The following is a 22,451-nucleotide window of genomic DNA, read 5'->3' as shown; positions in this document are numbered from 1 at the left end:
ACTACCTTTTGGTGTACATAAACACTACCATAATGCTTTCGAAAAGTTGTGTAAGAGAACTAAAGTGATCATATTATTAGGCAAAAGATAACAAAAGCTTAGGAACAAGATGCAAGTGACAAGGAGAAAGGAGGGTGAAGTGTGTGTGGGGTTATTGTGTTATACTTTAAAAGCTTGGGGGTACTTTGCATGTGCATGATTTGATGATTTAATAGGTATCCAACGACCTTGCGATTACCTAATATTAATAGTGATGATACTATAGTTTCTTTATCAAACCATTAAACACCGACGAAATGGGGAGAAGCTGGATTAGCCGTAAAATCGTAATTTCTTTTGTGGGTTTGTACCAAAATCCATCACAAAATGGTAATGGAGACTAGAGAAGAAGTTAATTACATTGATTCGACTAGGTTGGATCCACCGTTGCTAAAATGAATTTTTTTGGGGGGGGGGGGGGGGGGGGGGTTATGCATAGGAGTACTTTGGATCTTGGATCGTAATATTTCTCTTGGCCTCGAACAAACTTTTGATGGTATCAGTGACACAACGTAAAACATTCATTCCACTGCACGACAACACCAACTTAACTGTGACGAACTACTGGTGGTACAAAATTGCTGAAATGAGAATTATTGAAATAGGATATCTAAAGTGTGACGAAAATTGATTGAAACCAAAACTATCGCTTTTGTGCAACGAATTGTTCCTTCAGTGTCAAATAAAAACGATAAAGCATTGAAAGCAGCAGAAGCCTACCAACAATATTACAAGAAATGAACCAAAGGAAGGCCAAGAAGGCAAAACTGGAGATGATTATAGTATAAGTAATCAGGTCAAAAAGCAATTATTAATAATCGAGACCAGATAAGCACTAGACCACTGACATGTGGCACCTACTGATTGGTATTGTCTCCCAAAACTCAGACCTATCTCACCCACTGTCCATTTCTTGACACGTGTCAGGAGCTTAAACACTCCCCTTGAGTGTCCAATAAATTTCTCATTTCACACTATTCGTTTGCTTCAAACTCTTCAGGAAGAAAATATAATAATATGACGGTACGTAATGTTTTTATTCCTTCACTTGTATGCATTTTTAGTTCCTTTTTTTATAGCTCAGCGTATATAATATCTCTTTGTTTTCTGGATTTTGTCCGAAGATCTTTAACTGGGTGCAGAAGAAGCTGCACCAAAATGTCATCAGAGGTTAGTTATTTTGTTTTGTTTTTTGCTTCTCCTAAATCAGTATTTCGCTTATCAGAAGTATCGTGTGCTTAATTAAATATTAGATTTCATATACAATCATGTGGTTCCCTGTTTATTATTTAGTTTTATATGGAACATATATATACTCTCGTGTTACAAAAAGCATAGTTTTGGTCCAAGCTGTATTTAGAAACATGTGTATTTTCATGTGGTGAAAGAAATAGATGGTGTGGCGAAAAGCGAGAAAAAGAAGAGAGGTGAAGGAACAAGTGAGATAGAGAAGAACACGAAAGCTATACTGGATCAGGTTGGGTTAGTGGATGCTCTTGATAACTGGTTCGATGGAGTTCTCACCATCGGCACATTCGGTTTTGACACTTTGAAATTTCAAGAAGAAGCCGAAATAGATGATGGTGATGAATGCGAGAGTGTGGGTTTGGACTATGTCGTAGTCGATGGTAGCATCATCAAGAACGTCAACCAAGAGTCGGACCCTCTTATCTCCAATGAGAATAAGGTTTATGATCATCATGAGGATTTAGAGGTATGTGCGTATATTGATAAGCTATATTTTGACAACATCTTTCGTTTTGAATGAATTTATAACTTCAAACATTTTATCACCGCATTTTGTATAGGTATTTTTTTTATCTTGACTCAAATACTCTGATGAAATAATTGATATCGTATACTTCTTTCATGAAAATCCATATTCTAAAATTAATTAGCTCATCTTCTGATAGATTGATTTCCGTGATATCTATCGTATTATGGATATAGGCGTTATGCATTAATCACTTTGAGTCGGTCAAAACGGTTGAAAGGCCGGTGATCGTGGCCGCGGCGGAGGCCGAGGTGGAGCCGGAGAAGAAGAGGACAACACTAGCCGAGCTTTTCCTGGAAGACCGAGTAAAAGACGATGATACGAAGCATGACAAGAAGAAACCAAAGAACCGTAATCTTGATGTTGATGGCCAGGAGGTTAAATATCATAAACAAAACGGGTCAAAGCTGTCTAGTAAGTTCTCCTTTGCTAAGAAGATGATCATTTCAAAGCCCAAAGATAAAGAAGACTCGCGTCCAATCAAGAAAGAGCATGACTCGCGTCCAATCAAGAAAGTGCATCAGGTAAATATTTTATTTGATTCCACAACATTGATGATGGTATAAGAATGTATTACATGTGCCTGAGTGCCTCTATTATGCCAGCGAAACGACGTCACGTCAAGTTCAAGTTGATGTTTCATGTCTGTTATTATTATTTAGTATCTTTTTATCCGCATGTCTGTTGTTGTTACTTGTTAGTATCACTTGGGTTGCTTAGTAAGTGTACTTATAGGTGTGTATATATCCATTTGATGTGTACAATTACAACATTATTTATATATATGATTGTAGATGATAAAGAGGATGCTAAAGAAGAAGATTCATCCAGATATGGATGCGACTAAGGCTTCTAAAAAGGACGGTCCATACAAGCCAGCCCTGAAATGTGAAGCTCTCGAGACACTTTATCTTCTTAATGTTCCAGGTTCGTCTTTTTGAATTATTTACATAATTAGCTATCAATAGTTATCTTTCTTTTAATCATCTGCGCTATTGAACAGATTGCGTGGCTTAGAAGTCCCACGACGTCGTACGAGAGCAATTACTGGACGTATGATTTTCATATTATTTGTGATTTCTGTTTTCTTTTGTTTTTTTGAGGGTGTTCGTATCGTTAAGAATTATTGCTTGTCTTTCACAAACCATTACGGAGTTGTTACTGTTTAATTCTGTTTTACGCATATTTTATTTTATTATTATGTGACAACGTGTTTTATTCTTCGTGCATCGTTCTACAAGTTTCTCTGTAACAAAACAAATTCGTCCAGTATCAGTCTGAGACGTATTATTCCATCATGTTATAGCTTAGTCAGTCTATAGGTAATTTCTTAAAATGTCATAAATAAATAAATAAAAATTGAACCTATCCCAAAGATTTTGCATTTATTTTCACTGAGTGATGAAATCTCATTGCTAATCATCGACTTCTGCCAATTACATATTATTAATTATCGAATATTTTCTTTCTAAAAATAAACAACTTGCCCAACAAATACTATTTCTAAGAGCATGATTATTGGGGGATTCTTAGGGTGGAGTTCTTAATGGAATATAAGAACCCGTCTCTTAACTTTTTTAGTTAAAAGTTAAGAGTAACTTTCCAATAATCATGCCGGAAAACCTCTTTTGCTTTTTTTTATTTTTTTTATTTTTTTTTGTGCACAGAAAAACCTCTTTTGCTTAATTGGGCCTGATGAGGAAAAGTGACTTTGAGGCTTAAGTTTAAACAAAACGAAATAATGATGCTGGACTTCCTTTATATTTATTTACGTGATAAAAAAACGTGAAGGACTTCACCAACCTGAGGTCGCTGAGCACTTTGCGCGTCTCAGCTACCATTTAATTACAATCATCATATTCTTCACGTTTCATTATGGTAGGTACCATGTTTACATTTTTTCAACGCCTTAACCTATTTACTAACGGTAATGTAATCAAAAATCAAGAAATAACAATATACAAGAGTTTCTTTCACAGCTTACAATATAAACAGACCGCGTGTGGTCTCGATAAGTTGCGCTTTGTTCCATCTAGGTTCGTTATCGTGGAAATTCTTCCTTCAATTGCTTTCTTAATTTTGTTTCAGTGTTATATATTTGAAGTCTAATGAAACTCTATTTCAGGTTAATTAACTTCTAAGTAAGAGCAACAGAGTGATCAAATGGCGAATCTTATTTCGTTTCATGATGTGGCTAAACATAAGTGCAAGAATGATTGTTGGATTCTCATCCACGGAAAGGTCTCTTTTTCATGAATCCATTGTTTTTTTTCTTAGTCTTCTACTGTGTATGAATCTAAAACAAGTGTATCCACAGGTTTATGACATCAGCAGTTTCATTGACGAACATCCTGGCGGTGACAATGTTCTACTCGCCGTCACCGGTACGTACAAATAATTATTGGTTTAATCCCTTTTTTCGATTTCTTTTGGTTTACGTAACTGTGTGAATTTATTGACAACTTACTAAAAAAGGAAAGGACGCGTCGACTGATTTCGACGATGTGAATCATAGCAATGAAGCAAAAGAAACGATGAAGAAATATTGTATCGGTGACGTTGACAAGTCAACGGTTCCGGTGACGGCGAAGTATATTCCGCCGTGGGAGAAAGAATCTACGGCTGAAACCACAAAAGAAGAAACTGGAAACAAGATGCTTGTATACTTGATTCCTCTCTTGATTCTCGGCGTTGCTTTCTTTCTCAGATTCTACAACAACAAGCAGACAAGTTAAAAGATTGATGTTGGAAAGAAACATCCATCACATAGTTTCATATTGTTGTACTAGTATTATTTTGGTCTTGTGCGTTCGTAATAACAATGGGTTTCTTATTCAAAAAGTTGGCCCGTGAATGGGAGTTCAAGCTTTTATTTCTTTTTGTGACTGAGCCGTAGCAAACAGGCCCGTTTTGATATGTTATAGAAAAAACAATCAACTAAAACAAAATTTCATTAACCAAAAGATGAATGGGTGAGGCAAGCTCAAATAACACTAAGTAGTAGTTCGTTATATTGTATACAACTGTACATATGCAAAGAAAAAACAAGTAGAAAGTAAGACAGATATACAACTTCTCAAAGGAGGAAGGAATGGGCGTGATATATATAAAATGAGGTTATTGTATATATGTTTACTATAAAGATATGAAACCCAAAAAAAAAAAAAAAAGATATGAAACCCACATGTATAATTTCAACTTACATATTGTCTGTTAATATTTTTTGGCACTTTATGGATACAAAGATCTGAAGAATGTTGTAGGTTTTAAAACTTATCAATTGATTTGACCTATTCGATTTCACAATGTAATTATAATTAATTATTTTACTTGTTCTCGAAGTGTTGTTCTTTTCGTGCATAGTATTGGATATTCGAAAAAAAAATCTGAAAATATTATTCTTAAGTCAATATTTGCTGTCAATAAATATATTTTATTTTCTTTAAATATTCAAAGCGTGGATTACATGTGCTGGTTAAATATTAGTATATAAAAGGTAAAAAATTCCCAGAGTGTGTATACTCTGAAAGATCATTTCCATAATCACGAAAGAGATTTTATGGGTTTTTTTAACGACACAGATTTTATAGTTTTATATACGATTGCAATCTTGATTTTTAGAATTTTTTAATAAAAGAATGTGTTGAGTTGTATAGCTTAAGGAGAACTAATTTGCCAGGGTCGAAAACCTGCGGGTTGTATTTTTAGAATTGACTAGGGCGGCATCTATATTTGAAGTATACAAAGTTACAAACGCATGTGGTTTTTGGACTAACCACGGTGATTTTTTTAATTACCTTATACGATAGTAAATAAATTACGTTTTAGACACAAATCAAGAACATAACAATATAAATTACTTTTCATTGTATTTACAACATAGAGACACATCACTCACCTTTCATACTCACAAATCACACACACACACAAACACCACACGTATATATAAGAATGTTAGTTCTAATTAAAAAGCTGCTTAGTTAATACATTGTTTCCATTAATTAGAACCTTCCATTTTCTTATAAGCTTTTTAACTGCGCCTACGACGCACTTGAGCAGCAAGAGGGTTAGCCATCTCACATGAAAGCCTCAGCTTCTCAGATAAGTCAACACCGTTTCCAACAGACGATCCCCATTCAAACTCATGCAACAGCGTCGCGGTCCAGAACGTAACGGTAGTCAAACCAAGATTCTTCCCAGGGCAGATCCGCCGACCCGACCCAAAAGGCGCTAGTCTCAAGTCCGACCCTAGAACCGAGAACTCCACCTCACCTTCTTTCGCTACGAACCTCTCGGGTTTAAACTCCAAAGGATCAACCCACACATGTGGATCATGCGCTATGGCCCACATGTTCACCATTGCTGTGGTCCCCGCCGGAACAAGACAACCATCAACGATCGTGTCTGTTATGGCCAAACGGGCCCACGACAGAAGTGGGCCTGGAGGGTGCATCCTCAGAACTTCTTTCACCATAGCCGTCAGATACGGAAGTGAAACCAAGTCAGACTCATCGACGGCTCTTGATTTTCCGACTACCGAATCAAGCTCATTTTGTACCGTCGATTGAATATCTGGATGAAGCACCATCCTAGCGAGGATCCACTCGACTAAAACCGCAACTGTGTCTGTTCCTCTGAATATCATTTCCTGTAATAAAAATATAACAACCGCAAATTCTTTAGTATTTAATTATTTATTACTTTATATAGAATCTGTTGATAAATATTCTAATGCTTTATTTATCCCATCACATGTCACATTCCATCTAAAAATTCATGTTTTTTTATCGGAATTTCTAAAGAAATATTTAGATTTATAAAGTTTAATTACCCAAAGAACGGCGATCATGTCCGGGTCGGATAATTGGTCTGAACCATGAAGGGAGAGCAGGACGGCCACGAAATCACGAGGGGAATCACCGGTTTGAGTACGATGCTGTGATATAATCCGGGATACAAACCGGTTTACCTTCGGTACGAGTACGGAACATCTAGACCGGATTCTCTGTGGATCAAATTCCGATAACCAAGGAAGGTGATCGGTCCAATTCAATTCTCCGAGCAAATCATAACCTTCTTCGACCAATTCACGTAACTCAACATGGTCTTGATCAAGCTCGTACTCTTGTCCGAAAACAGAGCACATCATGTTGCTAAGCGACGCCGTTTTGAGCAACTCACGGACAAAACAGAGCCTGTTAGTACTGCTCTGTTTCTCGAGCAACCCCACCATCTGGCTAGCGATCACTCGCCTCTGCGTTTCCGCGCGTTTGATTTGTTTAGGACTGAAGAGATGGTTCGAAGCGATCCTTCGCAGCGTTCGCCAGTAAACACCGTGTGGCGCGAAACCAATCGCCCGGTTAAACATCAGAGAGTAAGCTGATTCCTTAACCGGCCGGTCAGCAAAAACTGGACTATTCAGAATCTCTTTAGCCACGTCGGGGTTGCACGTGACGATCACGCGTGTCTCGCCTAAGCTGAAAGCCATGAGCCGTTTGGCTCCGTATCTCTCGGCTGCTTCTGCGATTCGGTGGTGAGCTAGAGTGCTGGACATGAGAGACATGCTTCCCACGAAAGGGAACCCTCTTGGACCGGGAATAACCGTTCCGGTTTTGTTAGTTAACCGGCGAGAGAGGTGTTTGCCCCATGCAGGTCCACCTGGATAGGTCCAGAAGAAGAGAGAGAAGGCGAGCCAGACGATTACGATGGCAAGTATAGAAAAAGCGAGACTGGTTTGGCTTAGACCGCTGCATTTGGACAGAAGGGCAAAGATCAAGGAGCTTTCGAGTTCTGTAGCCATGGGGGATCAATGGAATGCAAGTGAAGCTATAAGAGAGAAGGGAGAGAAACTAAAGGAGAGTGTCTTTTGGTCTGTGGGGCTTAAAGATCAACAGATAGCTTTGGTCTTTATATAGAAAATCGGAACTCCTTAAAATAAATGCCAACATTTATTTATGTATTTGTATAGTACTATCCCTAGTATATATTGTCTTTTAGTATATAATTTAGAGGAACATTTTTTCTTAATAATATTTTGTGTAGTTGTATTTATTTTATTGTCTCTCTCTGCGGTAAGAATGTGTTCATCGTTCGACAAATTTAGTTTCTGTTTTGTTATTTTCCTATGTAAATTTATTATTTCGACTATGCTGGTCTTTTTTAGTCAAAAAAACTAGCATAGTTTAAAAAAAAACAACTACTTCGTCTGTTTAATATTAAGTGTCATTTTAGATTCGTGCACACAAATTAAGAAAATATTTAATTTTGTATATTTTCTGTATAAAAACATCATTATCCATACACCTAACCATATTTTAACCAATAGAAAAATAAACTTGAAAAAAAGTTAATGAAATGTGCATTTGAAATGCTAAAACGACACCTATTTTGCAACAATTTTTTTTTCTACAACAACACTTAATATAAAATGAAGAGAGTATAATAGTGTCTCTCGCGGCTAACTTTGCAAGAAAAAAACAAATTTTACATATGTATGGCCAAAATATAGTTTAAAAGATATTTTTCTAATTTTGGAAAAATTATTCATAGTATTAATATAACATGTTCATATTTGAGATATTTAATATAAGTACAACATGTTATTAAAATACTCTTTCAAGAGGTTACTAATACCGTGCTGATAGTTAGCTAGTTAATTAGGCTTCCCAAGCTTGATTCCGTTAGAATCGATCGACGTCGATTGTGAATCTCTTTTGTGTGAATATCTTATATTTAACAAATTGAAAGTGCCTGTAGATTTGATTCCAATATTGTTTTAAAGGAAAATAAGAAAGCAAGACCGTTCAGCCACAAGAAAAAGATGATTGCAGAGTCTTGTTCACTGATTTATTTGATAAATAAACATCAAACTAAAGGTGTTTAGAACAAAAGCAAGACCACTTTGAATGTAATCGTTTAGATGATTTACATGGATTCAAAAATGTAACGAATATTGATTTACATAAAAACTTTTAATTGTGTATATATGGTCATTAGTAAAATAAATTTGTTTAATAACAAATGGGTTTGCAACAGGTGGCTTTAATCGCAATGGATAGAAAAATATATGAATCTTATTAATTAACTGTATAGTACAGAGTAAAGAATGTAATAAATAGGTGTAATGTGATGGTTACATCAATTAACTTAACTTATTGCAAACGCTAACTTAATTATCATCGTGACCGTTGAATCAAACGTAAATCATGGAGTCTGCTTGTATTAATTAAATAAATTTTATCTGTTAATGTGTAATCCAGTTGACTTGACTTATCTAAATCACATCTAAATCACTTATCTGTCTGTTTATTTACATGTAACTGTTATACAGTTGTTGAATTTCACATCCAATATTTCTTTCAATATACTTGAAATTACATAGTCTAACTAGGGGTTATTGGTTGTTGAATTTTAATGGATTTGAAAATCCTAACTAAATCTAGTGTTATTGGTTTTATGATTTTCAAATCTGTATTAAAATAATGTGTTATTGGTTTAATGATTCATAAATTCTATATCAAATCAAGTGTTATTCAATCGTACGAATTTACTAATATATTTGATTTTATAATGGATTTGTTTGGATTTTTTAGTTAAAAATATAAAGACTCAAATCCGAGGAAAAACCTCCGGATTTGCATATTTTACTTGGATTTATAAATACTATATGGATTTCTAAATCAATCAAAATATATAAACCAATAACACCTCCTAAGAGCATCTCCAATGGTATAATTCATTTTTTTTCTTCAAAATTTGAAGTTCTTCAAAAAATGAATCAACATGATTTCCAATGGTTTGCTTCATATTTTTCTTCAAAATGGAATATTCGAGATATATATTCTACCACCACTTTATAACTAATTATTAATAACACCTTATACTTTTTTAAATTTACTAATTTTACCCATCTGTTTTGTTTTAACATTAATTCGACCCAATTATTATTTATTATAAATTAATAATTATTATATAATACAATTATTACACATAACATAAACAAATAAACAAAAGATTTTATAAAAAGCACTAAATACATATATCTATTAAGTGACTAAAAATGTATTTTAAAACAAAAAAATGAGCTTATTTTATTCTAAATTCTTCTAAATCGAACATAAAATTCTTAAAAATCAAAAATTTCATATTCTTCGTTATTAACATTCAATTAGATAAAAGAAATAATGTAAAATTTGAAATTAATTGGATGACATTAAAACTTTTAATTTGTTAAAGTAAAAAATAACAATAAATAAAAGTTAAGGATTAGTTTGTAAATAAAAGAGTTCATCTTCAAAAAATGAAGAATTGAAATGTATTTCTTCAAATTTGAAGAAATACTGTTCAGTTCTTCAAAATTTGAAGAAATGAAGAAAAATATAAAGTACCAATGAAATAAAAAATGAAGCAAAAGGTAGAAAATGAAGCACCATTGAAGATGCTCTAATATAACTACCATGTCTATTATATTTCGTCGAAAAACTTACCCTATAGATTTTTTTGTACTCTCTTTAAGTTCAAAACCAACAAATTTGATTGCAAATTTAAGAAATTTTTTTTGATTAGAGTTCATAACGGTGCCTTTACTAGCAAGCAAATAATATCTACGGCTCAGCGCCGCCATACGTTGGCGCGTGAGACTTACCTCTCCAATCCAATGGGATCTATGCTCCTTCGAATGATGTCATATTTCATGGAGCCCATGTTTCATATCTATCAGTAAAAAGTAAAAATAAAGTCAATTCTGAACTCTAATAACTGAACGTCATAAAGGAAAATGCATTTACAGTATAGGGTTTGTTTTAAACATGGGTTTATCTCAAACTATATAACAATTCAATTCAAAATTTAGTTATAACCAACAAAAGTATTGTGGGCTGTAAATTGTAGCCGATGGATTTGGGTTACTTGTTATCGGGAAAATTGTTTTTTTTTTTATCGCAATGATAAGTATGTCTTTTTATACTAATATCTATTTTGTGTCATTTTTGTCTATAATATTCTTTAATATTTTTGAAAATAAATTTAATAAATAGTCTTACAAGCAAAAAAAATCGGAAAAATAGTAACTATTGATAAAATAACTATATAAACTTAGTGGTATTTTGTTCAGTTCTAAAAATGTTTAAATCATAATTTTCAGATTCTATTCTAGATAAAATAGAAATGACATTATACGAAGTAGAAAACGAAATCCACTTTTTTCATTGAATCTACAATGTTTAGAATACGTGATCTACGTAAATAAGAGTATTCTAAAAATATTTAGAATACACATTCCGCGCTTAACCTACCGATCTAAAATCTTTAGAAATCAAAAAATATATATTAATATAAATCTAAAACACGTAGAAACCGACTTCTATAGATTTACTGTAAATCTAAAACATGTAGAAATCAAAATATACACATTACTATAATTCTAAAAACCTGTAGAAACCGATTTCTATAGATTAGCTGTATTCTACGGATAAGAAATCAGTTCCTAAAAATATGAAAACAAAATATTTGGGAATATTCACTTTCATATTTTCAAAAAATTGATTTAAAAAAACAAAACGAAACAAAAACGAAAAAAAACGTAGTAACCTTCTTCTCACGCCGTCTTCTATATTTCATTGATTGTTCACAAAATTTTCACAAAAAATTCACATTTTCTACCAAATCAGTGTGAAATTGAGTGAGTTAGGGTTTATGAACTTGAGACTTTTGATTTTCTCCCCCTTTGTTAGTGAAGGAGATGAGAAATTATGGGTTTCATCTCAAAGAAATCGAGTTTAAAGAGTTGAAATCGTGTTTGGTCGGTTCAAATCGTGGGAATTAAACCAGATATAACCGAAGAAAACCAAGAAATCGATTTGGAATACTTACCTGGGTACGAGATCAATCGGTCTATAATTCGAGATCGGTCGATCTGTATGAAATCGACCTTTACCGATCGAGTGAAATGGACCAGGTCGATCAGTATATGCTCCGCGTTTTTTGTTCTGTATAATGATTAGGATCGATCGATCCGTTCGACCTTGTAATTTCGGATCGATCGATCCCACTTGATCGAACCTATTATTTATTATTTTAAAAACTACAATTTTAAGGGCATTATTGCCATTTTGAAAATAATTAACCTAATAGGACATAAAGTATATAAAATTAGTCTAAATGAACATAATTATCATTTTTTTTTGCTCTAAAAACAATTTTCCCTTTGTTATTTAACTTTTGACGAGTTCTTGATTAATCAGTCTTGATTCAGGAGTACTTGTATAACTTATAACGGCCTGACAGATTCTACTCTAAATACGTTTTTTAAACATGGACGTGGGATCGATTAAAGATTTCTCCAATAGGTGTCGCCCACATATGCGTTTCATTATTTGTTTAAAATGTAATAAGACAAACTTGTCATTTAACTAAAAAACTAACGTTAATTCGCTATAATTAACCGTGGTTTGAAAAGTTAAAAGGATTTGAACTCAATTGTAAATATAAAATAGCGCGTCCTTTTGTTGTTAGTACAACTTATCCACGAGACAAATGTAATTTATACATTATTGTACTAACCTCCCTATGTATGTGCTAGATGACGCTTTGACAGCTACAAGATTTAATTAGTTCGCTAAGACTTGTAACTCTTATTATACTTACCACCATCCATTGAACATTTTATTACAAAATTTAGTCCGTACGTGATGTCATATATATAAACTACTAAACATTATTGGTTCAAGGTCGTAAGATCACATATTCATAGTTATTTTCTATCCACTTATATATATGTACTCCCTCTATTTTATACTAAAAAAGATCAATTTATATTTTTCACATAAATTAAAAAAATATTATCTTTTTCTTTCTTTTATTTATATATTTTGTTAAAAATTTGTTAAAAATTTGTATTGAATATGTAAACAATATTCTTTGTGAAACAATATTAAAAACATTTAACAATATTTTTTTAAAGCGGAGAAAATATAATTTTATACGATATTTGGTAAAATGGCTCAAAAATTAGTTGAACTTTGGAAACTAGCCTTGTCTTGCCCACATGATTGTTGCTATCAGTTTATAACTCGACTGCCGCTAAACTTGATGTTTAAAACGAAAATTCTTATATCAATATAAAGATTCCACACAACATATATCTGATAGAAGTTTCGTGGTATTTCTATCATATCTTCCAAGTTATACTTGTAAACAAATAATCTAACGCAACTGGAATTAGTAATTTAAGAAGAGTATGAATATTGAGTATTTGACCTTCAGCTGAGGACTTCAGCTATGGATTGGCCGATTGTACCGAGAAAAAAAAATTCTCTTCACTTCCTCAGACAAAAGTGTATCTTGTGTTGATCTTTGCCGTTAGATGATGGCAGCTTTCTGTTTACAGCCGTTAATTCCGTTTCCAGATTAGACTGATCAGAATCCGTCGCTTTCTCATTTAGCCACGTGTGAAGTTTAAGCGACAAAGTGCGTGATCGTGTCAAGTTTCTGACTGTGGTATAATTGACATATGTACACTTGGCATCGGTTGAATACTGGTACGACATGACCATGTAACCCACCCCCTAAACCTCAACAAACTCAAAGGAAATGGACTAGATAGGTCATTTATGGGTAATCGGACAAACCCCACACGATTCGATAAACACACAAAATCTAATATGGTCCCAACATCGGTTGCTAAGTTCTTGTCGATGGCTTATATCAACGGTCGGAGGTCTCTCGTGTTTCATTGAGAAGTGCCTGGCCGTTGATTACAGTATAGCCAACTTAGCAATTACAGTATAGCTTTATCTTCTTTTGTCTTGGTTATTTATGTATATGTTTTGTTTTGTTATAGTCTTGGTCTAAAATCAGTGAGGATCAGTCCAAAGACGAGACTGGTCATTAAATAGTCTGATAAGGATTGCAACTTCCCCCAACTTAGAGCTACTTATTCACAACTTGGTCATCATATTTACAATTAGATGATACAGGTAGTTAACGAGGCAGAACAACATATTTCAACATTTAACTATTTTCCATGCATATGCAACTTCTATTTATAAACTGTAATATAGGCATATAACATATGTGCAGTCGAATTGAATGTCGTTATTGTTGTACTAGTAGTTAATATATATATACACACACACTAATAAGATATCAAAACTTTATATACCTTCTATATGAACAAAAATTAACTACGCGTTGCTTACAGATAGTAACATGGAGAAGAAGAAGCTTTTTTGTACCAGATATTCATTCCAAGCAGCTATTCATGTGGTGTGGAGAGAAAGAAACAAGATAAACCATGGAGATCAGTCTCTACCTTTGCTAACATTAAAGAAGATGGTTGAGAAAGGGGTCAGAAACAAGCTCAGCTTGATGAGAGGGAAGGGTGGTAAGAGAATGGAAGGAACACTTCAGTTTTGGTTTGCCACTATGCTGTGAATATTTTTCCAGTTTTGAGTTCTTTGAGTAAATATAGCCGGTTGAATTGATCTATTTTATTCAATAGATCACACACACTCTGATGTAAACATGTTTTTTTTTGAAAATAAAATTTAACATTCGTTCAAGAAAAAAAATAATTAACTACGCAACCTCAGTCTTTTCAGTAATACATAGGACTGAGGTTGAGCTTATTTGCATAAACTACAACTACAGTTTTTTGTGTGTTAACATTTATGTTTGTTTTTCAAAAAAAAAATTACGTTTATGGTTATGCATTCGGATTATTATAATATAAAACTAAAAATTTGGTTGACGTTAAATACCGTAAAAGCGTAAGAAAATTCCTAAAACTTTTTTCAGTTGCATGTACTATTAGCATCAATTATTGTATAGTTTGAAAATTATTTAAGTCTCCTTTGGCTAAATCAGTCTAAACCACACTTGTATATATACTGCATATACTGTACACATTCTGGGTTAGTGAGGAATATTTAGTTGTGATTCATGTTTCTAATAATTACCTTTTGAATTATAGTAGAAACATATGAATTGCTAATTATAATTATTTATAACAATGAGTTATCCAAACTATACCACACTTTTCGTTCAATAACAATGTCTTTATCTTTCTACTGCTTTGTGTTAAGAAACTTTCATTATGATCGCACATCGGCATTTAGATGTTGCCTTTATCCTGTAACCAGTTAAAAAAAAACTAATATACAAGCAAATTATTCGAATTTCGTAGAACATTATTAGACTTCCAAGTTTTAAAGCAAGTAAAATATGATAAAAATTAAGGTTTGGAATGTGGGGTTTGCCATCAATAGTTTTGTTCCGTAATCGATACGTCAATTTCTTGGAAGGGGGTGTCTCTATATGAACGTAGCCTTGCAGGTTAATGTGTGATCGTTTCCTTTTTTAGATGGAGCAAACTAAAATGTCGTTAATGTGTTTAATTTCAAAAATTGACCATATATACATGACAATTGTTTAATAGCACCGAACACATATCTTATAGCTAATAGGCATTTATAAGCTATAGTACGCTGTATATGTAACAGTACCAACTATAGCCAAGCAATGATGAAAATTTAAACTTACATAGTTGATTTTTAAAAAGTCATTATTATAGTAGATTAAGATCTACACCTTGCGCGCGCGATGAACATTATATATAAATTATTTTAGATATTATATATTTTTATATATAATGAAATAATATATATATTAAATAATTAAAAATTCAGTAACTATTAGATATATAATTAAATTGGTGTGAACATATAAATTTTATTAATCCAAACAATTTTTTTCCTATTTGATATGATATATGATTAAATTTAAATGATATTAATGTATATAGTATATTTTTAATATTAATGTCTACTAAATGATGTTTTTTAATCATATTTTTATTTGTATTTTTTATAGAAAAAACTTTAAATTACTCATAACAAAATTTTCATTGTAGATAAATAGTTTTAGTAATTTATAATTTTTAAAAATTAAGTTGTCAATGTTTGTTCAAACCTTTTATCAAAAGAAATTGTTCAAAGTAAATTTCAAAATTAAAATATTTATGTATTTTATATGGTATATAGTTTAATTTAAAACAATATATATATGTATATTTTAATTTTAATAATTAATTAAATTATATTTTTACTTATATTATTTTATAATCATTTGTATCTTGTCATAAAAAAAATTTAAAACCATGGATCACAAAATTTGAATGTTAGACTTGTAAAAGTTTTAGTAATTTATAGTCGCTTTTAAAAATTTAAAATATAACATATACAGAAAAATCTAAATTTTTATTATATGGTTAATGTGGTTATTTAATTTATTTTAATAGATTGAAATTAAATCAATATCATAGAAAATACACTAATTTTTATCAAATCTTTATTATTCAAAATCATTAATTTTCATATATCCTTTAGACAAATTAGGCAATTCCGTAACTTTTATTTAAGGAAATAATAAAGAACATTAATAATGAATTTATGGTTAATTTAATAAAAAACTTATTATATAATTAGATGGACCAACTTATGTCTCTAAATATTCTAAGAATCATCATAGTGATGACACGTGGCTACAAAAAAAGTTGTAATGTTTCTCAATTAATATGTAGGGGATTTTAATAAAATTAAACAAATACAGATGTCAAATTGACATATTTTAAACAAGTGAGAATAACAAATTAATTGTTCTACAATAGTGATGCAAAAACAGTTGGCTTGTAACTTATGTTTTATTTATATTTATTTAAAATTTGAAATATTTGACTGAAAGAAAAATGACATTAAAGCTAATTTGGAACAACAAAATTTAGTTTAAGATAACCTTTATTTTGAAACAAAAAGAGTATACTGCATATATGTCTACCTAGCATCTAAATTGTTATCATTCGGATTTGGTTGGTATATTTGGTTGGTATAGTGTTAGAATCATTAATTTTTATATTCACGAGAAGTATAGTGGCTAGGGCAAATTTGGATCGATTTCTTGATCATAATTAATGACATGTGTGTTATACTATTATATACCATATGGTATCAGTGGGCCGGTGTCGGTGTACATCATCTTTATACTTTATACAGATTAACGCATATGGAACTCGCAAATTTGACAAAGATGGAACTCGCAACATTGTCCAATAATCATTTAGAGAGATATGGCTATATGTTTTCATAGAAAATGGATGGTATGTATTTTCAAAACAAAAAGAGGAAGGTATATAATATATATGGCCTGTTACTATTTGAATTCTAAATCTAAAAATTATTAAAAGCGAACCAGTTAAATAATACATTCAATTTGTATTAGTTCTTATCAATGTTAAAACTACATGTATATCTTTTTGTCGATACTGTCCCATTTTACCATGATTAGATAGTGGTCGACCAAAAATGATTCGAGAGTCAAGAAGTTACTGTGTATTTTCTCTCTTTTTACTATAGAAACTAAACAAATTTTAATAAATAATTGAAGTTAACAGTTCAATATATCCAATCTATTTTCGATTTTTTTTTTCATTGCAAACCATAAAACAAGAACTGATCCTTCTTTTGTCGACTTGAATAATTGATCTGGACTATATTGAACAAGAACTATTAGAGATAAGTCACCCCAAACCTTGGAATAATTATATATAAAGATAACGAAACTGCTTGAGATTTTTTATATATGCCTTAAAGACTAATTTTTCCATATACTTTCTGATTTTTTTTCTGTAACATGTCTTGCCTCTGAATCAAACCACTCAACTAAATAGTTTTTGGCTGTCATTTGATATCTAAATTTTTAACCATATACAGTTTCAGTATCCAGTTTGAGATATGGCGTGGTTCGTATGTTCTTAAAAATCGGTCTTATCTTCTTCATCTTCTTCTTTTTATATCCTAATATGGTAAAGGAAAATGTTCACACAATTCCGTTAAATCGTTTGTCCACGTCTTTCTTTATTTCACAGAAAGACGAACTGAGAGAGGACACAAAAACAAATAACAAAGGCAGATTATTGAATATTTGTTCTGTTTTTATGATATCTCGAAATATATGATTAGATTCAAGTTCAATGCTAAGAAGGAAATATAAAAATTAATTGTTCTTTGACCCGAGAGTTTTTTTTTTTTCTTTTTAGTCAAATTGTTATTTGTCAGAGAATATGCTCGATGCTTAACTTTAGATCTCTGAATAATTTCTAAAATGATTTCTGTCCACAGCTGACGTGACGATGAAATGAAAGCTTTAAGAATATGGCCTTTACTTTACTGTTTGGTCCACATCACGAAACCTGCTCTTGTTTGAGAATAAGTCAGTTACGGCGGGAACCATGGTAGTGAATGCAGTGGTAGCAGCTCGCGTATGGCTACTTGCGCAGGTGGTAAACACAACAAAGAACTCTCCTACACAAACAGGTAATGAGACACCTCCTACCAACCCTGATGTGATCTACTGCAATACGGATGAGGCATGGTCTGTTTCAAGAAGAGCAGGGCTCGGGTGGTGCTTCCAAAATGCAGCTCATATGGCATCTACTCGGAAGGCTCGCGGCCCGATCACATATCCTCTTCCTTCATGGCGGAAGCGCTGGCTATGAGGGAAGCAATGCAGGAAGCTAAGCGCACATCTCTCCTTAACGTCTGGTTTCGAACCGACTCACATGAGCTCGTGAGAGCTATAAACTCGAAGTAATATTCGGTGGAGCTTTTTGGAGTTTTCATGGATATCGAGCTACTATCTTCATCCTTCTCATTTGTCTTTATCTCTTTTATTGGTCGCGGACACAATGGTGTAGCGGACTCCCTTGCGAAGTTTGCTCTCCAAAACCATGTCTCGACTTTATATTGAACTACCCGTTTAGATTTATAAATCAGTTTGTTGCAAAAAAAAAATGGTTTTTACTTTACTGTTTTGTCTATATCTTTCTCGTCTCTGTTTAACTTTAATACAGATGAAATTAATATACAAGAAAAAAAAGAAAAAAAAATTTAGATTCGTTTGCTCCAGTAGGGTGTTATCACCTCTGCTCCTTTTATTTTTTAGAATACGCATATATGCTTAACTTTGTTTTGTTAACTTTAAACACTTACATTTATCTTTAACTAAATAATATTATCACTTATTAAATCGTTAGACTAACAAGTTTAACTACACAAAAAATTGACACTGACTTATCCACAATAAACGCATCCAATATCTTCAAGATTAACCTTGAAAAGTTTTCAATTTAAAATTTATGATGTTGCAAAATATAATATAATAGATATATTACTGAGTTGTATTATAATGACTTAAAAAGTTGTGTATATACACAATATTTAAACATATCTCAATTACGAATAGAATTTATCTATCATTATGATATATATATATATACATATTTAATCCTTATTTCAATATTAGTTATATAATATTTTTTGTTTGAACTTCACAGATTTAACATGATTCGCTTTTTTTTGTCAGCTAATATGATTCCCTTTATAATCAGAATTTAGTTACCGGTCTTTAACATCTAGTCCATAAGATATTAAGATATATCTTGTGGACTAGTATATCTCTAATAATTAATTGTTTCTTTAACACAGAGTTAGTGCCTCACTTGCAATATTTTCTATTAATGTTCTTAGTAACAAAACACTATACCAGAGTAACCTTATTAAGATTTTAAAATTGAAACACTAACTTAATTTATATTAGTATTTTAGTAAAGTTGAATTACTTGATTAAATTTTCTATAAATCAAACTAGTTACAAATTAACATTTGTAAAGAGAGTATTTCATGAATATCCAAAAATATGTTATTTGAAATATTTTAGCATGAAATTCTTATTTTTTAAATACCTATAATTAAATATTATTACTTTTACATATTTACACATATAAATGTATAAAGAACTCCATAGTTGAGTGAGAACTCCTCAGAAAATGCTCTTAGATGGCCCAACGTACCTAGATTCCATGCCAAGGTCTTAATCAGAAATCAGAACAGCCATGTCGAACCCCGTAATTATTGAAAACCTATTCTTAGACTATTATTTCATTTCGATTTCATTTCGTTTTCCTCGGTCCTACTGTCCATTCAGCAGCCTACATCTACTCCTCCGTAGAGTAGTTTGATTCGTTGCAGCCTTTCAGGGTCTCAGCTCAGACTGCTCTAACCATTCCATCTCCTGAAGAGATAAAGTTTCTGGTCTTCAAACTTAATCCCAACAAAGCACCGGGTCCCGACGGACTAATATCTGGTTTCTTCAAAGCCGCTTGGTAGGTTGTTGGGGAAGAAGTGGTGATTGCTGTCAGGCATTTCTTCTTGTCTGGGTTCCTGCCTACATCTGCGAATGCAACTATTTTATCCTTAGTTCCAAAGTTCCCGGGGGCATCAAAGATCACTGACTATAGACCTATCGCTTGCCTAAATACCATTTACAAAGTCATTTCCAGACTCTTAGTTCGCCGGTTAAAGACTATCCTACCAGACCTAATACTCCCTTGCCAAACAGCTTTCATCAAGGACATGCTAGCTAATCATAGAGAATACTACGCTGGCTGGTGAATTGATCAATGGCTACCATCGGAATAAGGGAAGCAAAAAGATTACCATCAAAGTGGATATCGCCAAGGCTTTTGATACCCTGTCTTGGGATTTTCTCTTCTCTTGTCTGAAAGGAATTAATGTACCAGACCAGTTCCTATCTTGGCTCCGGGCTTGTATCTGCACACCACACTACATGATCAGCTACAACGGAATGGTCGATGGATATTTTAAAGGGAAGAGAGGCTTGAGACAGGGAGATCCTCTCTCTCCCTATCTTTTTGTCATTTCAATGAATAGCCTTTCCCACTTGTTAAACAAAGCAGCTACGGAGAATAAACTTGGGTTCCATTCACATTGCAAGAAAACAAAACTTACCCATTTATCCTTTGCAGATGATCTCCTTATCTTCATAGATGGTTCCATTGAGTCTGTGCAATGCGTCTTGCAAGTGCTCAAGGACTTTGAAATCCGCTCGGGCCCGGCTATCAGCATGCAGAAGACAAGTTTCTTTGCCTCAGGACTCACAGATGATGAAATCAACCGGATTCAAGTATCTACTGGAATGTCATGTGGAAGTTTACCTTTTCGATACTTGGGGGTTCCTCTCAACTCCAGAAAGCTGTCCCTCTCCAACTGTAATGTTCTGCTGCAGCAAATGAAGTCCAAATTCTCCTCCTGGTCTATAAAAACGCTGTCATTCTCTGGTAGGACAGGGAGGTTTTGGACAGACAACTGGAGTCCCTATGGATGCCTTGAAACTTTCCTTGATGCTGGTACTACAAGACTAGGCATCCCGACAAGTGCGACTATCGCCTCTCTGTATCGTAATGGGTCATGGCGCATCCCTTCAGCAAGGTCGGTTTTTTTTACGACAATCAATCTCACTGAAGATCCAGACTTTTATGAGTGGCACATAAATGGGAAAACTAGTTTAAAATTCAAGACGTCGGTAAATGTTCAATGGGCGTCGGTTGCTTGGCCTTCAAGGGGGATTCCGAGACATAGTTTTCATTGCTGGCTTGTGATCAAAGATCGCCTCCCGACAAGAGATCGGCTCCTATGTCTTCTTTGCAACACAAGAACTGAATCACGCTCTCAGTTATTCTGGGACTGCAATTTCTCCTTCGATTTATGGTCTATTGTCTCACGAAGATGTGGGCTCCATTCGCAGCGATCTTGGGAGGATTCCCTGCAACAGATGGTCTCTCTCTCCTCTACTCGATCTTCTCGTCTTCTCACTATCTGGGCTTGGCAAGCGGCCATTTACTGGCTTTGGAATGAAAGGAACGCTCGACTGCATGCAAACACCTTCAGAGCGGTTGATACTCTCTTCATGATCATTGATCGTCAGTTAAGGAATAAGATCTTCAGCTTCAGAGACTCTTAATGCATCTCTATCCTCTTCGATGATGCATATGTGGTTAGTCTAGAAGTCTCATCGTCTTTTCCGCTCCCCAACTCCTTCTCCTTCGATAATCCCTTACTGGTTACTGAGCCTATTGGGCTCTATTCCCTGGGTTCTCGGTTCTTTCACAAAGTTTCTTATTGGGCTTTTGCTCTGTACTTAAGGTTAGGCTTGTAAAACTTTTTTTTTTTTGCATTTAAATTAAGAAAGTCAGTTGCAAAAAAAATATATATATATATGTATATGCATAGAGATCAAGCAAAAACCTTTTTCGACGCTATAAAAACACCGGAGTCAAAACTATTTCAACCCATTTATTTCTTTTGTAAAAATAGAAATTGTTATTTTTTCTTTTATATATAGGAAAAATAGCAATCTCTATTTTTACTCTATATTTTGATAATGTTATTTAAAAACATTAAAGTAAATTATATCTCTTATAAAGTTTCACTATTTTATATAAATTATATAAAATAGTAAAAAACATTGGTTTGGTAATTTCATATTCCTTTTGTCTAATTTTATAACAGGTTTTGGTTAAAATTGTGTGAACTAAAAAATATTTTTTTTTTACCTTTTACATAAAGAATTTCGTTAACATGTAATAAAAATATTCAAACTAATAGCAAAAAATATTGCAGAGTACTAATAATTATAACTTACTAAATAAATAAAAACTTGTATAAGAATTTGAAAAAAAAATGAAATAGAACAAAGAGAAGTTATAAGCATTTTATATAATGAAACA

The 22,451-nt window shown here is 32.8% G+C and overlaps 4 protein-coding genes across 5 annotated transcripts; 3 read left to right on the top strand and 1 right to left on the bottom strand.

Annotated features, from left to right (window-relative positions):
- The first annotated feature begins 895 nt into the window (after nt 1-895).
- On the top strand, nt 896-3,033 carry LOC106411729 (protein TILLER ANGLE CONTROL 1). Of its 2 annotated transcripts, none has more exons than XM_013852541.3 (6): nt 896-1,062; nt 1,164-1,209; nt 1,434-1,753; nt 1,990-2,337; nt 2,608-2,740; nt 2,817-3,033. In XM_013852541.3, exons 1-6 carry the CDS (start codon nt 1,057-1,059, stop codon nt 2,828-2,830), a joined length of 867 nt encoding a protein of 288 aa, XP_013707995.1. In that variant the 5' UTR covers nt 896-1,056; the 3' UTR covers nt 2,831-3,033. The 2 variants fall into 2 exon arrangements, with proteins under 2 accessions (XP_013707995.1, XP_013707994.1); XM_013852540.3 differs by having other exon boundaries at nt 927-1,062; nt 1,428-1,753.
- A 649-nt stretch (nt 3,034-3,682) lies between these two features.
- LOC106413730 (cytochrome B5) lies at nt 3,683-4,654 on the top strand. The gene is made up of 4 exons (XM_013854473.3): nt 3,683-3,849; nt 3,939-4,054; nt 4,131-4,197; nt 4,289-4,654. Exons 2-4 carry the CDS (start codon nt 3,977-3,979, stop codon nt 4,546-4,548), a joined length of 405 nt encoding a protein of 134 aa, XP_013709927.1. The 5' UTR covers nt 3,683-3,849; nt 3,939-3,976; the 3' UTR covers nt 4,549-4,654.
- Nucleotides 4,655-5,653: 999 nt separating this feature from the next.
- LOC106411949 (cytochrome P450 78A6) lies at nt 5,654-7,703 on the bottom strand. The gene is made up of 2 exons (XM_013852817.3): nt 6,645-7,703; nt 5,654-6,461 (listed from the first exon to the last, which is right to left on the bottom strand). The coding sequence occupies exons 1-2, from the start codon at nt 7,611-7,613 to the stop codon at nt 5,844-5,846; spliced, it is 1,587 nt and encodes a 528-aa protein (XP_013708271.2). The 5' UTR covers nt 7,614-7,703; the 3' UTR covers nt 5,654-5,843.
- A 12,884-nt stretch (nt 7,704-20,587) lies between these two features.
- On the top strand, nt 20,588-21,685 carry LOC125585277. Its single transcript, XM_048754051.1, has one exon. The coding sequence runs from the start codon at nt 20,588-20,590 to the stop codon at nt 21,683-21,685; it is 1,098 nt and encodes a 365-aa protein (XP_048610008.1).
- Nucleotides 21,686-22,451: the final 766 nt, after the last annotated feature.

The sequence above is a fragment of the Brassica napus genome, chromosome C4 (assembly GCF_020379485.1).
Source record: "Brassica napus cultivar Da-Ae chromosome C4, Da-Ae, whole genome shotgun sequence".
In the NCBI taxonomy this organism is placed as follows: Eukaryota; Viridiplantae; Streptophyta; class Magnoliopsida; order Brassicales; family Brassicaceae; genus Brassica; species Brassica napus.
This window is presented reverse-complemented; position numbering and strand designations above follow the sequence as displayed.